General features: G+C 35.7%; 1 protein-coding gene across 5 annotated transcripts in view; it reads right to left on the bottom strand.

The window, feature by feature from the left end:
- Nucleotides 1-15,381, bottom strand: part of N4BP2L2 (NEDD4 binding protein 2 like 2) — a 61,828-nt gene that overhangs the window by 30,382 nt on the left and 16,065 nt on the right. For 3 of the 5 annotated variants that reach the window (XR_003434807.1, XM_027116542.1, XM_027116543.1), the window contains one exon: nt 12,886-12,987. The exons of the other annotated variants lie outside the window; for them this stretch is intronic. Coding sequence is in view for 2 of the 3 variants with exons in the window: in XM_027116542.1 (XP_026972343.1) it covers nt 12,886-12,987 (102 nt within the window). In the remaining variant the exon portion in view is untranslated. The remainder of the gene's footprint in view (nt 1-12,885; nt 12,988-15,381) is intronic. 5 annotated transcript variants of the gene reach the window in all.

The following is a 15,381-nucleotide window of genomic DNA, read 5'->3' as shown; positions in this document are numbered from 1 at the left end:
TTTACAAGGCCCATATTATCTGGTTCCTTCTTTCTCTTTGACTCTCTCTTCTCTCTGCCCTTTGCTCACTTAGCTCCAGGCAAATGGACATCCTACTATTCCTTAACCACACCAAGCACAGGATCCTTGGTCTGGAATGCTCCATCCTCACTTCTCTTTGCTAATTCACTCTCTCACTTTCTTCAAGTCTCTGCTCAAATGTTAACCTTATCAGTTAGGCCTTTATTGATCACTTCAAGTAAAGTGGTACCCATTCCACTAAGCCCCACCCTCCCTGCCCCATTTATGCTGCTTAAATTTGTCCATAGCACTTATCATCTGACTGACTAGATACCTGTTTATTGATTTAGTCTGCTTCCCTACCCTGATGCCAGGAGTGCAGAGGTTTTTTGTTTTACACACTGATCTATCTCTATCACCTAAAACAATGCCTGGCACATAGTAAGCACTCATGAAACACTGCTGAATGAATATATACATGCATGAATAAATCCATTACTGTTTCCTTCCTCTGGGACTTTGACCATTCAGTTACTACGGCCTACAGGCCTTTTCCCCATACTATTTCTCCCCTACTAAATCCCACTTTTCCCTGAACCTCGTCCTCCACATTTCACTTACTGACTACCAATCTAGTAAATGAACTGTGGAAAAGTAACGCCACTGCTACACATTCATGCAGAAAACAGTTTACTGCCCCTTCTCACTACTGGTTCACATTTCTCAACCACATTCCTCCAATCAGAAAACACCATTCCATTCCTAGTAACTACAGCTTACACCTGCTATTTTCTCACTGCACTGAGTACTTCTATTACGTATCTGTGTAGATTGTCCCAAGAGTCAAGATACATCTGATGTCCTTAGGAAGAACATAAATCATTCTGATATACACTAGGCAAGACAATTCAGAGAGAAAGCCCTATTTATTTTCCATGCTTTCCATTTTCTCATGACTGCCAAATGCTAGAAGACTTCTTCATCAATACTATCAAGCCTCAATTCCAATTTATACCCATCAGGTATTTCACACTATTCTTGGCCTCCAAGAACTCCAGTCCTCTACTTTATACTTTGGCCAAGTCCTGACAACCTAAGATAAAGAGCCATAGTAAATTGTGGGAATTTTCCCAAGCCTACTCTCTCCCCTCCCAATCCCGACCTCCCACCTCCACCTCTACACCTTTCAAGAACAATCAAGATAAAACTTTTGTTCAAGGTATGAAAGGCAAACAGGAAGCTTTTAGTACAATACTGTACCTTAAAATTGGTCCATCCCCCACCAAGAAATGATACAGTGTAACAACCAGTAAAGCAAGCCTCTAGTATTTCCATACCACTCATGGCAATGGCCTAGTAACATCCCTGTATGTACCCAACCTTATTTACTCAGTTCCATTTCAGATCCTGGCCCCTGACTCTTTTTGTCTCCCAGTTTACTATGTTTTTCTTTTATATTTGTGGACTGAATATATTGTGTCCTCAGCAGAATCTCTGGTGCTTTCTGAGACTTTTAGTTAAGACCTACTATGGCTCTTTTTAACCGCCCTGGGCAAGATGCTCACCTGAATTTTCTGTCCTGGAGACCTACTATGTGCTCTGTGCCTTCAGCAGGTCTAATGCAGCTCCTGTAAGGGGAGAATTCATATGACCAAACACCATTTCTTGAACCTTCCACATTACTTCCACACCACAGCAGTTTATCAACACCTTACTTAGAAAGTCTCAACAGCCAACTATTTAACCAATTAAAACCTGATTAGCTGCTTTTTCTTCTTATTTCCTTTCTCCATTGACTGCTAGCTATACTGCCTCCAGAGAACCTCATTCTTCTATAGTTGTTTTTAAATATAATAATTTCTTCTACGTCACTGTAAGAGTAAAAAATAATCTAAGAAGTGATTCAAGAAGAATGTTATGTTATTAAAAATTCAGAATACTATCACTTAAAATAATAAACAGGGCTTCCCTGGTGGCGCAGTGGTTATGAATCCGCCTGTCAATGCAGGGTACATGGGTTCGGGCCCTGGTCCGGGAAGATCCCACATGCCCCAGAGCAAATAAGCCCGTGCACCACAACTACTGAGCCTGCGTTCTAGAGCCCGCGAGCCACAACTACTGAAGCCCGTGCACCTAAAGCCTGTGCTCTGCAACGAGAAGCCACCGCAATGAGGAGCCCGCGCACCGCAAAGAACAGTAGCCCCTGCTCGCCGCAACTAGAGAAAGCCTGCGCGCAGCAACGAAGACCCAATACAGCCAAAATTAAATAAAAATAAATTTATTAAAATAAAATAATAAACAGATGAGACACTAGTAATTATACTTTAAAATATTACAAACTACTTCTCTGACCCTCCACCATACGCCTTCTTCCCCTTTTTCTACTGAATCTTGTTGATAACTCTGTTACTTCCCTAACTACTATAAAAATAGAAAGCTGACATCCACTTAAACTGATGTTCCCATCTTGAATGACTCATTTCATAGAAGCCTAGGGTGCAATTAACTAACAGTTTCACATAACTACAGGTAAGCTGATATCATACTGTCACGTGAACATTACATAGAAGTCATGATGAAAAACAAGAGGAAAGATGTTTTTGTGAAAACCAAGAGTGGTGGGGAAAGGCTCCTTACTTTTATTACACCTGACGTTAAAACAAAAAAAAATGTTTTTTCTTTTAAAGAAATGGGTTCGTGTGGTCTGCTCTGTGAAACTAATCATACCAAATTTGTCAGTAAAAATGAGAATATCAAATTGACCTGATCATACCAACAGCCCATACCACTCAGGTGAAAAAACAGTGCCAGTATTCATAACAAAAAAGCACATGCATTATCACAAATTGTTTTGAGGTATTACACAGCTTAATTCCTGACTGCTTATGCTAATAAGGAATATGAGTATCTTTGATAAATTTAATAACCAAAAAATCAAGCTTTATCCTTCTAGATCTCTCCTAGCATTTCTAACTAGTATAAAAATCAACCAGTTGGTGTTTCCTTCTCTGCCCATCCCTAGTGTATAAAGAGGTGAAATCATCAAAAGGCAGACAAAATAACAGAATTTCAAGGCCAGCACATGAGTTACTTCAGCTGAAATTCTAACCTACTCAGCTCACTTAATCCATCCAATAACCCTGTTATAGATTGAGAAGGTATTCTCATTTAATTACAGGGAAAAGTTTCAGAAAATTAAGTGACTTGCCCAAGTTGCAAGAACTACAACTTTTCTTCAAATTCTGGAATTTAAAATTCTGTGCTCTAGGGACTTCCCTGGTGGCGCAGTGGATAAGACTCTGCACTCCAATGCAGGGGGCCCGGGTTTGATCCCTGGTCGGGGAACTAGATCCCACATGCATGCCGTAACTAAGAGTTCGTGTGCCACAACTAAGGAGCCCACCTTCTGGAACCAAGACCTGGCGCAACCCAAAAATAATAATAATAAAAATAAAATAACACTCTGTGCTCTACTAAAAGTGGTTTCTGCTCTTCATGACAATCTGAGGTACCTCAAAGGTATAGTCTGAAACATGGAACTCGGTTGCGCTGTGAACAACTCACAGTGTCAGGCGACCCACTATACATTTCTTAATGAAACACATTCCATTTTCAGAAAGCTTTGAATTAAATTAAAAATTAAGAACCACTGATCCAGTCAAATGCCCTCATTCTACACATAAAGGAACTGCAGAAGAGAGAAGGAAATGGCTCACAAGTCCCTCTCAACTAGCTAGTATAATAGCTGCGTATTAGTTTCCTAGGGCTGTGACAAAGTACAGACGGGGTGGCTTAAACAAGTTTATTTTCTCACAATTCTAGAAGTCTGAGGTCAAGGTGTCTGCAGCGTTGGTTTCTTCTAAGGCATCTCTCCTTGGCTGGTAGATGGTCTTCTTCCGCCAGTGTCTTCATAGGTCTTCCCTTTGTGTATGTCTGTGTCCTAATCTTCTCTTCTTATAAGGACACCAGTCATATTGGATTAGAGCCCATCCATATGATCTTAATTACCTCGTTAAAGGTGTCATCAAATACAGTTACATTCTGAGGTACTGAGGGTTAGGACCTCAACATACAAATTTTGAGGAGACATAATTCAGCCCATTAACACTCCACTCTCCTGCGCCCCCCAATTAATGTCCTTCTTACATGCAAAATACATTCACCCCATTCCAACAGCCTGCAAAGTCTTAACCCATTCTAGCATCAAGTCCAAAAATCTTATCTAAATACCATTTAAACCAGGTATGGGTGAACTTGAGATATGATTCATCCTGAGGCAAAATTCCTCTCCAGCTGTGAACCTGTGACTCTAGACAACTTACCTGCTTTCAAAATATAATGGTGGGATAGCATTCCCATTCCAAAAGGGAAAAATCAGGAAGAAGGGATGATGGGTCCCAAGCAAGTTTACAATAAGGCAAATTCCATTATATTTTAAGGCTGAAGAATAATCTTTAATAATAAATAATAATCTTTGGCTCCATGCTGTGTTCTCTGGGTCCACTGGGCTAGAGGCCCTGCCTTCCAGGCTGACCAAGGTGGTAGCCTCACTCCCTCAGGCTTGGGGCTCTGATCCCATGGTGGCAATGGCAACCCTGCCAACCTCTGAATTGCCTTCAGGGTCATTCTATTCTTTTCTTGGAGGACAACATATGCTTACGGGAGATCACCACAGATAGCCCTAGTGACTTGTCTTGTAGAATCTCAGAAGTCTGACAGCCTTCCTTCATCATCCTGTCCTGTCTCTTTCAGTCCAAGCTGGCAGTGTTTCTGCTGCCATATCCCCATCTCTGGTCTCGCTGAGTTAGTTTAATGAATCCATAAGTCACATGCCCATACGCCCTTTAGCAAATGGTTGTCTAGCAACTGCCTTGATGTTGTCTCCAGAACATACTTTCTAATTTTTTGCAACATGCATAGGCTGAGAACTGCCAAATCTTCAAGTTTCTGGTTCCATTTTGCTTAACGATTCTTTCTTCAATTATCTCTGTCCTCTTGCATTTTACTATAAGAGCAAGGAGAAACCAGGCCATGCCTTTAACACTTTGCCTAGAAATCTCAGTTAAATATCCAAATTTATCACTTACCAGTTCTATTTTCCACAAACCTCTGAAACACAATTTAGCCAAGTTTTTTGCCACTTTATAACATGACTGCCTTTCCTCCAGTTTCCAATAACATGCTCATTTCTATCTGAGACCTTACCAGAAGCACCCTTTTCATATTTCTACCAAACTCTGTTCATGATCATATAGGTCTATCTCTAAAGTGACAGAAGCCTTATTGACCGCCCCAGAACCCTCACCAGAATCACCTTTAACGTCCATATTTCTACCTACAATCGCTGAAGGCAACCTTGGCTTTTTTCTAACATGAAGCTCAAATCTCTTCCAGCCTCTACCATACCCAGTTCTAAAGCCACTTTTTCATTTTTAGGTATTTGTTAGAGTAGCATCCCACTTCCCAGTACCAAAATCTGTGTTTGCCAAAGCTACAAAGTATCACATTCTGGGTGGCTTAAACAACAGAAATTAACTTTCTCACAATTCTGGAGGTTAGAAGTCCAAGATCAAGATGTCAGCAGGGTAGGTTTCTTCAAAAGCCTCTCTCTCTGGCTTGTAGATGGCTGTCTTCATCCAGTGTTGTCACAAGGTCTTCCCTTTTTGTGTGTGTCCTAATCACCTCTTCTTGTAAGGACACCATCATATTGGGTTAGGGTTCAATCACATGACCTCATTTTACCTTAATTACCTCTTTAAAGGTCCTATATCCTAACAATAGTCACATCATAAATACTGGGGGTTAGGATTTCAACACATGAAATTTTGAGGGAACACAATTCAGCCCAGAATAAGCTGAGACTACCCATATTCACTTGTTGTATGAATACTGAATACTGCTTTTTCATTGTGCTGATGACCATACAATGGTAACAACCTCTGACACATGGTGCTTAAAAATGAAGGGAGGGGAAATAATCATACACTCATACAAATTAATAAAGAAAAAGTACATGAGAGCATATAATATATATTTTGGACCTCACCAAGCCTGCTATGTCCAAAAATTTGGGTTTCCTTGAAGAGCTCAAATCTGAAGGATGAGTATGGAAGGGGTGTGTGCACACAGAACTTTCCAGGAAGAAGGAACAAACAGCACATTCAAGGAACTGAGAGGTGGCCAGTAAGGCTGGAAAACAGAAAGTAGGAAGAGTAACAAAACATGAGGTTGGATAGGAAAGCAGGGGCCACATCAACCACATTATGGTTTTTGGTCTTTATTCTAACAGCAATGGGAAGCACCTGAAAGGTTTTATGCATGATCATATTTTCCTTTTACAAAGATCACTTTGGAAAGGAGGGGGCACTGAGGGTTTCTAATTTGCTGGTAATGTTCTACTTCTTGAGCAGGATTCTGGTTACATGGATATGTTCACTTCATGAATATTTGTTGAGCTATATACACTTATAATTTAAGCACTCTTTAATATGTACATTATACTTCAGTCTTGTTAGATTGTGGAGAAAAAGGGCTAGAACAGAGCAAGTACTGATGTGGGGACCCCAGTCTCAGGAAGAGATGATAATTCAAACTAGAAAGATGGCAGTCAAAAATGGAGAGATTCAAGAGGTAATTAAGTGGCAAAATTCAAAGACCCCAGTTGATGGACAATATGAAGGGGGAAAGGAGGGATCAAAGAAGACTCTCAAGTATCTGGTGTGCAAAAATAGATAGATGGTAGATCCATTTGCTATGCAAAAAAAATCCTAGAGTTCCATAGACAAGTGAGAAGATCACAGGTTCAACTTTTCAGGCTTAAAAGTAGAAAAGTCAGGTAGGCAGTTAAGTATATAGGCTGGAGAGCAGAGGACAGGCTTAAGAAGAAAACACATTTGGGGAGTAATACTATTAATAGAAGCAATGGGTATAAAATCATTCAGTCCATATTTTTTAGCTCCTACAGTATTACAGGCACTGCTTTAGGTTCTGTGGATAGAGCTAAGAACAAAATAAACAAGTTCTCATGGAACTTATATTCTACTTCAAAAGACTCCCAACAAATCAGTATTAAAAAAGATAACTTCAACTACTAATAGCTACTATGATGAAAACAAAACAGGACAATGTAACAGAGTGACAGGGGTGGGGTTGCTTTATTTTAGATTGGAATAGTCAGGGAAGGTTCTCTATGGAGGTGACACGTGAGGTGAAACCTGAATGTTGAGAACTATGCTAGGCATAGGAAGAACAGAAAAAATACAGAGCAAAAAAAACAGCTAGCACTTAAAGCAAGAATAAGCTTAGCATATCTGAAGAACAGACAAAAAGACCAGTATAGATGAAATGTAGTAAATGAAGAGGAGAGGGGTACAAGACAGGGTCAGGGAAGAAGCCAAGGGCCAGATCATGTATAGTTTAATTAAGCAGGGAGGGATGTAATTTTTTTTTAAATAAATTTATTTATTTTTTGGCTGCGTTGGGTCTTTGTTGCTGTGCGCGGGCTTTCTCTAGTTGCGGCGAGCGGGGTCTGCTCTTAGTTGCAGTGCATGGGCTTCTCATTGCAGTGGCTTCTCTTGTTGCAGAGCATGGGCTCTAGGCGCACGGGCTTCAGTAGTTGTGGCACGTAGGCTCAGCAGTTGTTGCTCGCGGGCTCTAAAGCGCAGGCTCAGTAGTTGTGGCGCACGGGCTTAGCTGCTCCGCAGCACGTGGGATCTTCCCGGACCAGGGCTCAAACCCGTGACTCCTGCATTGGCAGGCGGATTCTTAACCACTGCACCACCAGGGAAGTCCCTGGGAGGGATTTAATTTATGGTAAAAAAAATTTTTTTTAATTATAGTTTTCTCTAGTTATTCTGTGGATAAAATTATAGGGTGGCAAAAGTGGGGAGACTACTAAGTCCAAGTGAGAAATGATGAAATCTCATGGGGAAAGTTAAGAGTAAGAATAGAAGTGTTAAAGCAAAAAATAAGAAAATAAGCTCTAAATGACTCTAAGAGAAATAGAAAATCAAAAGTCTCAAGGTTGCTCTACTTACCTGTATTCTAGTATTTAATTTTTTGATCATAAACAACAATTCTAAGGACTACTAGTGAGGTTCAAAAACCTCAAACAAGTCTCTGATGGTGTTAGCTACAACAAGTTAAATGGATAAGCCCTCCTCTCTGCCTGGACACTCTCTCTCCTAGCAAGTATCAAACACAACTAATTCACACTCTATATTTCCATGTTTCCTAAATTACAAACTGCCCTATAAAGTTGCTCTATTTAGATGAATGGGTCCTTAATTTCAAGAGGTTGTTGACTATTCTCAGGAGAAGACTAGGACTAATATTCAACAAATATTTATGGACTCATTAAAGGACAAAGCTCCAAACACAAGACAAGGAAGACCATGCTTTCATGGCCCTTAAGGGTACAAGATAATCTTTCTTAATGTAATACCTGGGCTCTACTAGTCTTTACACAGCAAAGGGAAGATGGGGAGGGAGAAATATCACTTTTGAGACCACTAGTCTTCTAGCTTTAACAATTTCTTTCCTATCATTCCCCAGAATTAAAAAAAATTTTTTTTCTCACTACTTTTAAATTAATTCAACATGTCTAGCCCAGGCCTCCTAACACATTTCCTGTAAATACTTCAATTTACTTATATTCAAAATGAAATATTTAACCACATCTTTGCCAGTGTTACATCATACACTATTCCAATAATCTCAATCCCATGACGTACTGCTTTCCAGTTTTGTGAACCAAAATCTATCTTAATCTACTTATGAAATCAATGTTATTTCTTCCCCATTCTAACAAAAATTCCACCTCTGATTTCACATTTAGAAACAATAATGAAAAAAGCCACAAACTAGGAATTTTAATTTCTCAAGGAATTAAGAAAAACCAAACAAGATCCAGCCCTTCTATTTTTTAAGTTAACTAAAACAAAATAAGGCAAATAGTCAACAGTAAGAATTCTTCATTCTGTACTTAAAGGTTTTCCTTGCAGAATCGAATTAATTCAATATTTTATTTATACAGCAAACTTAAGTAACTGGCTCCTTTACTGTTCTTTAATTTTAGAAAATTAATTTAAACAACATAAAAGAGAAAGGATGCTAATTATTACAAAAGGAAAAAAATCCTTAATTCTTCAGAAAATCAGAAAACTGATGTAATTTCCATAACAGCTACTGCTAGCACACTTAAGTAATAAGTGGACATTAAAAGAAAAATACACTAAGACCACTTACAAATAGTGTTGATCTGTTTAGGAAATACTGCCTCAAAATTAATCATCAAAACAAACAGCTTATATAATTTAACTATCCATTCACTGAATACTACACATTTCAAGTGCTAATTAAAATCAGGAGATATTAAAAGGTAAACATTAAAGCACAACAGCATATGTAAAACTTCAATTGAAAAGATGTTGCTGAAATATGATTATCAATTATCAATGTATATTTTATAGAAAACGTTTATGCGGTAAATGACATCCTAGCTTTCAATCTTGACTTCAATTAAACATTCTAAATAAATAGCCACTTACAGATTTCTTCACTCAGCTTCACTAGTAAGTCAACATACCTCTAACCCTATAAATTCAAAGGTACCATAAAGATGCACTCAACTCTCCACTGGAATTTCTTTCCTACCTTGAAAAAAAAACCACCCTAAATTAATAATAACTTAACCAAAGATAAAATGTGATTTAAAAGATAAAATGGGATATGGTGAGGAATATGTCTGAACTATATTTGAATCCCAGTTAACACTGCTCCCTAGAGATATTATGTTCATAGGATAAATTGCTTAAACTGTGTTAGTTTTTGTTTCCTCTTTATAAAAAAGTTGAGACTGTACAGTTGTTATAAAAAAATTAGAAACTGTAATAAATCACATTTAGAATAGGGCCTGGCATTGACAGGCATTAACTAAATGGCAGCTACTTAAATAAGTATTATTAAATTAAGGCTTGTTGCTGTTAAATTCCTATTCCTCATTGTAGCAGCACTGGAGAAATGAAGAATCACTTGTAAAAGCTGAACTCAAATTAGCCATCAGCTTTCCTTCAAAAGCATTCAGTTCTTTAAGAATGGCAGATTAGAGAATCATGACATAACAGTGGATTCCGTAACAGTGAATTTCCAACTACTATTTATCAACTAGTCTATCAGCATGAGGCTTGAGTATTGTAAAAGAATTTTTTCTCAAATACATACATCCAAGTACTACGCCATGTTTATGGGATTCCTAACCAATGAGTAACACTGATAGACTAAAAATCTATATAAATCTTTCCAAGTATTTTCATATCAAAATTCTACCTATACCACAGGGTCAGGAAACTGCAAAGCTGTGACCTATAAGTTTAACATGATTAAATAAGGTTCATAAGGAAACATGAGTTCAGTGGAACACAGGAGGGAAATAAGTTATCACCATTTTTGACAGTAACTTACCATCCCATCATCTTCATTAAAAATGTTATGAAGTTAACATGAGGATAGCTGAACAGAAAATGCACATAAGAAAAAGAAAACATGTACAGGAAAAGACTGATAGAAACAAGAAAGCAACATGATTTCTAATACTATTAAGAAAGAATAAAAAAGAAAGAAGAATAAAAGAAGAGAAAGAACCCACAAACCTCCCCCAAATCAAATTTTCTTTCATTTTGATATACTAAAAAAACTGAAGAGTCCAGAATTACAACTGAAGAGACACTAACAAAGCTGTGCGATTATTGTAATTACTAGTTGTAGGGTACAACTTTAATTTTACATGTCCTATCTGAGAATACAGTTGAAACTGCAAAAAAAAAAAAAAAAAATCCAAATAAAGTGTATTTTAATGGACTGTACTGAACTTGAACACAATTTTAACTATGAATGAACAGATTATTCTTACTTTTTTCCCCTTAGTTACCAATAAAGTTGAGAGGCAAAAAGCGCAATAGGTCATCTCAAAATCTCTCAATCTTCCCATTAATTTACAAACAGTTCAATTTAAAAAACAATATGGGAATATTAACAACTAGACAACACTCCCTGATGACGTCTTCAGTCATTCACCTGCTTGTTAATGTGACTTTGTCTAGTTCTAAGATTAGGGGTCACAGTATGGCTTAACAAAATTTGTTAGGAGGAAAGTAAAGAAAAAGATTATTTCTAATTTAAATGACTAAAATAAACTTCTATTAAAGATACCAAAAAGTCAAAACTCTCCAAACACAGTCCTAGCTTCAAAAATAACTATTTACTCTTGAGGCTCTCTTTTCAGAGTTTTTTTTGCTACTCTTTCCCCTTGTTCCTGTGCATAATTTGACAGCAACAATGTATTAAGAATTTCCATAGGAGATACATTCAAAATTGAGTTTACAAACATGTATATTCTATGACAAAAATTATGCCATTCAGTGCAGTCTACATAAAGATATTGAATGTAAAGTATAACCATTCTATTACAAGTTTTCTGATTTTAGCTGCAAAAATCATAATTATAAACTTTTCAAGGTTTGCTCTGAAATTTACAAACCATGAAAAATTGAATATTTTTTAGACTTGAGACCTTGGCAATTTGAATCAACTGAATTATTTAAATGCTGCTTAGCAAAGTAAAAAAAAAAGGAATAAAAAAGACACACAAGACAATCACCAAATTACTCCTCTTTCAGAATCTATTTCAATGAACTTAATACTACTTCCTGCAATCCTAAGGATATTTTAAGGAGAAAATCTGGCATACATACAGGGAAACCAATTGTTTTAATAATACCTTAATTCAAAAACTAAAATAAAAATTGGTATGCCAATCTTATTTAAATTGTAAAGAAAGACAACCATCACCAAAGAATATACCCATTAATCCCTCTCCTTTCACAAAAATTACAGCAAACAATTGTAATGAGAAAAAATTATTTATAAATTGTAATCTACAAAATTTAACTCTATAAACAGCTAACTGGATCTGCTGTTCTGCTGCCACCAAATGTTTATTCTGAATGCTCAGTGTAACAAAACTAAGTAATACTTTGTTATGATTCCAGACTAAGAGGCATTACTCTATTTATATGGGTTGCAGACAAACACACACAAAAACACTCCAGCCCTAATAACTGAATTCTCAGTTATTGCATTCATGTTACGATACTATGTAAAACTTCAATAAAGGCTAGTAAACCTACCTGGTCAAGGTACTGGGTTGGCCAAAAAGTTCGTTCAGGTTTTTCTGTAAGCTATCCCAGAAAAACCTGAACGAACTTTTTGGCCAACCCAATACTAACATAATACATGAACAAATGCATTTCTTCAGAGAACACCACCAATTTTCTTTATAAATACTTAGAAAACCAGGCTCAGAAAACCAGGCATTTCTACAATAACAAAAACTCAATTATGGTCAAAATAAATATTTTATATCCTTTGAAATCATGAACTCTTTCAAAACTTACCAATATATAAAACTGGAAAATTTCATAACCTATATTAATTAGGCAAGAGATAAGCAAACTTCAAATAGTTAAATCCACCCTATCATACCACCAACAAAATACAACCCAATCTTTTGTAAACAATTTTACTTTAAAACGGACATTAAAATATTAAAAAGCTAACATTTTTTTTCAGAAAGGTGAATACTGAAAGATTATCAATGTAAAAAGCAGTATCAAAAGTTCAACTTAATTACCACACAAATATTTTTATTAGCAGAATTATGACATATAGAAAACTATAAATTTACTTATCAAAAAGAAGTGATTTTTCACTTCTATGAAAAAACAAGGCTATGAAAAAACAAGTTATGAAAGCCTATGAAAAAACAAGTTAATCTTTCTGAACCAAACTAGAAGCTATCAATATATTCTGTTTAACTAAAATGTTCACCTTAGTTGAATATGATGAGTAATGCCCATTTTATTCTTTGTGATGGAGACCAACTCAGAATGGCAGGTAGCAGCTGGGGGAACTATTCCATTAAGAATATACCTAAATTTAAAAAAAGAATATATCTGAATAGAAGAAAAAATTTTGATGAAAAATCCTGACTTGGTAAATTTCATATTTTTTCAGATTTTTAACATCAAGCAATGACTTATAATAGTGATTCTGGTATCTTTTATTGCATATTCATTCCTCTATTCTGTTATTGTTCAAAAAATACAATAAAATTAGCCACAATACTTGGGGGAACTTTTAATTTATTTTGTCTTAAAAAAAACATTAGGGACTTCCCTGGTGATCCACTGGTTAAGACTCCATGCTTCCAAGGCAGGGGGCACGGGTTCAATCCCTGATCAGGGAACTGAGATCCCACATGCCACACAGTGCGGCAAAAAAAGAAAAAAAAAAAGTCTTCCAGAATGTTAATTTCCCTGCCTCAATAAACATTTATAATTTTTAAAAATAATCAGCAATGATTAACAATCTCTGCATGATTATTTACTATTCAGAAGTACTAGGGGATAAGTTGAATCTGTAATAAAATCTGGAAATTTATTTTAGACTTACTATCATGAACATGTTTCCTCATAATCTGTATCTTCCGAAGGCAATTCTCTACAACCTCGAAATAAACTGGCTACTGTTCAAATACTACAGATTTACAGTACTATTATTTCTGAGTAAAGTTTTATAAGGACAAAGGGAAAGGGACACACAGTATATACCTACCTGTCACAAAATTAAATCCTTTACTATTTCAAAATGTCAATTTACATAATAAAATGCTGGGAAAAGCAAGCCCAAATACTAAGAAGTACTACTCTGAAACAAAAAAATATATGAAAATAGTGAATAATGGAAATGTGTGTATGTATTGATATAAATAAATATATATACATTGACACACAAACATGAGTTAGCATATTCCTACTACATCATATTTAGTTAGGATGAACAAATATATACAAACATACATATGTGTTACACAAAATAAAGCATGGTAATACCCATTTAAATGTAAACAGCACTGTTAGTACAAATAAATAGAAATCATATTCTTATCTCACTAAAGGTAATGCAATAAAGACCTTGCTGTGTACTAATATTTAGCTTTGAGTCTTACAACTTAATATCACTTAATAATTTAATATTAGTTAAAAAGTAATATAAAGATGTGAGAGAACATTTACAGCTGAAAAAACACCAAAGGTTTTAAAACAACATTGGAAGAAAGATTATGGGATTCACCACTTTGCTCTACACCTGTAACTAACACATCATTGTTAATCAACTAAACTCTGACATAAAATAAAAATTAAAGAAAAAAAAAGAAAGATTATGGGATTAGGAATGGGCTGGTTTAGGAGAAAGAAAACTTAAAGGACAAACTATTATCATGTAAAACATAAAAATTTTTAAAAGTAGTTGTAATTAGCTCCATTTTTTCCTAAAAATGGATAAATCAAAGTTAGGATGAACTGCAAGATCTCTGAAATGAATCCCATCTCAATTTAAAAATTTTAAGTGATAGAACACAATCCAACAAAAACTATCCAGTGAGATACACAGTTGTCTCTACAGAAAAACTAAAAACCTGGAGAAGTAAAATATCCTATGGGACACATCTTCCTACAACTAATGCTAAGCAACTGTCTAGAATATTTTTTATATTAGAATTACACTGTGTTAATTTAAATAGAGAAAAGTGATATACTATCAAAACAGCCTGAAGAGCTTTTGCAAACTATATAGTGATTGCCCTGTTTATGCATTCCAGAATCAGGGGTTTGGGGAGATAGGAGATGGCTTAAGAAGAAGGGTGATGAAAACGTATATTACGGAGAAAACACCCCAGGTGACTGATACACTTACTGTGTGGTATTTGATAGAGAATTTTGTTTTAAAGAAGGGATATGCTAGTTATAGCTTAGAAATACTTTTTCACACAGATGAATTTGCAGAAACATAATTTTACCTGTATAATGAATAGAGGAATCAACTAAGGTGCCTATAACTAGTATTTCTTATATATTTAAGATAGTCAAGGAAAAATACTAAAGTTTTATGAAAAGTTGAATTTCGGTATGAACTATAAAACTGTCTGACATTATCTACAAAAGATAAAATTAGTTTAAAATTCAATTATAGAAAAACATTCTGGTTCCTACCCACTCTACTCAGGTATCTTCATAATAAACAAAGGTATTACAACAAAAGATTATAAAAACATTTAAAATACAATTTTATATAATTTTTATTTACACTTTAGAATTTAAACAACTTGCTGGGAACATCTTTTGTGAGGCAAAGTAGTCTTTTTTTAAATTTGAAACTACTTAAACTTCAAGACAGGCTCTCTAATTTTTTTTTCAAGGGCACGCAACAAATGCGTTAGCTGAAAATAACCAACTTAATGATTATTTGTAACACAGACTTCAT

This window comes from Aethalodelphis obliquidens, unplaced genomic scaffold (genome assembly GCF_003676395.1).
Source record: "Aethalodelphis obliquidens isolate GAN/ISIS:26980383/991018 unplaced genomic scaffold, ASM367639v1 scaffold16, whole genome shotgun sequence".
Lineage (NCBI taxonomy): Eukaryota > Metazoa > Chordata > Mammalia > Artiodactyla > Delphinidae > Aethalodelphis > Aethalodelphis obliquidens.
This window is presented reverse-complemented; position numbering and strand designations above follow the sequence as displayed.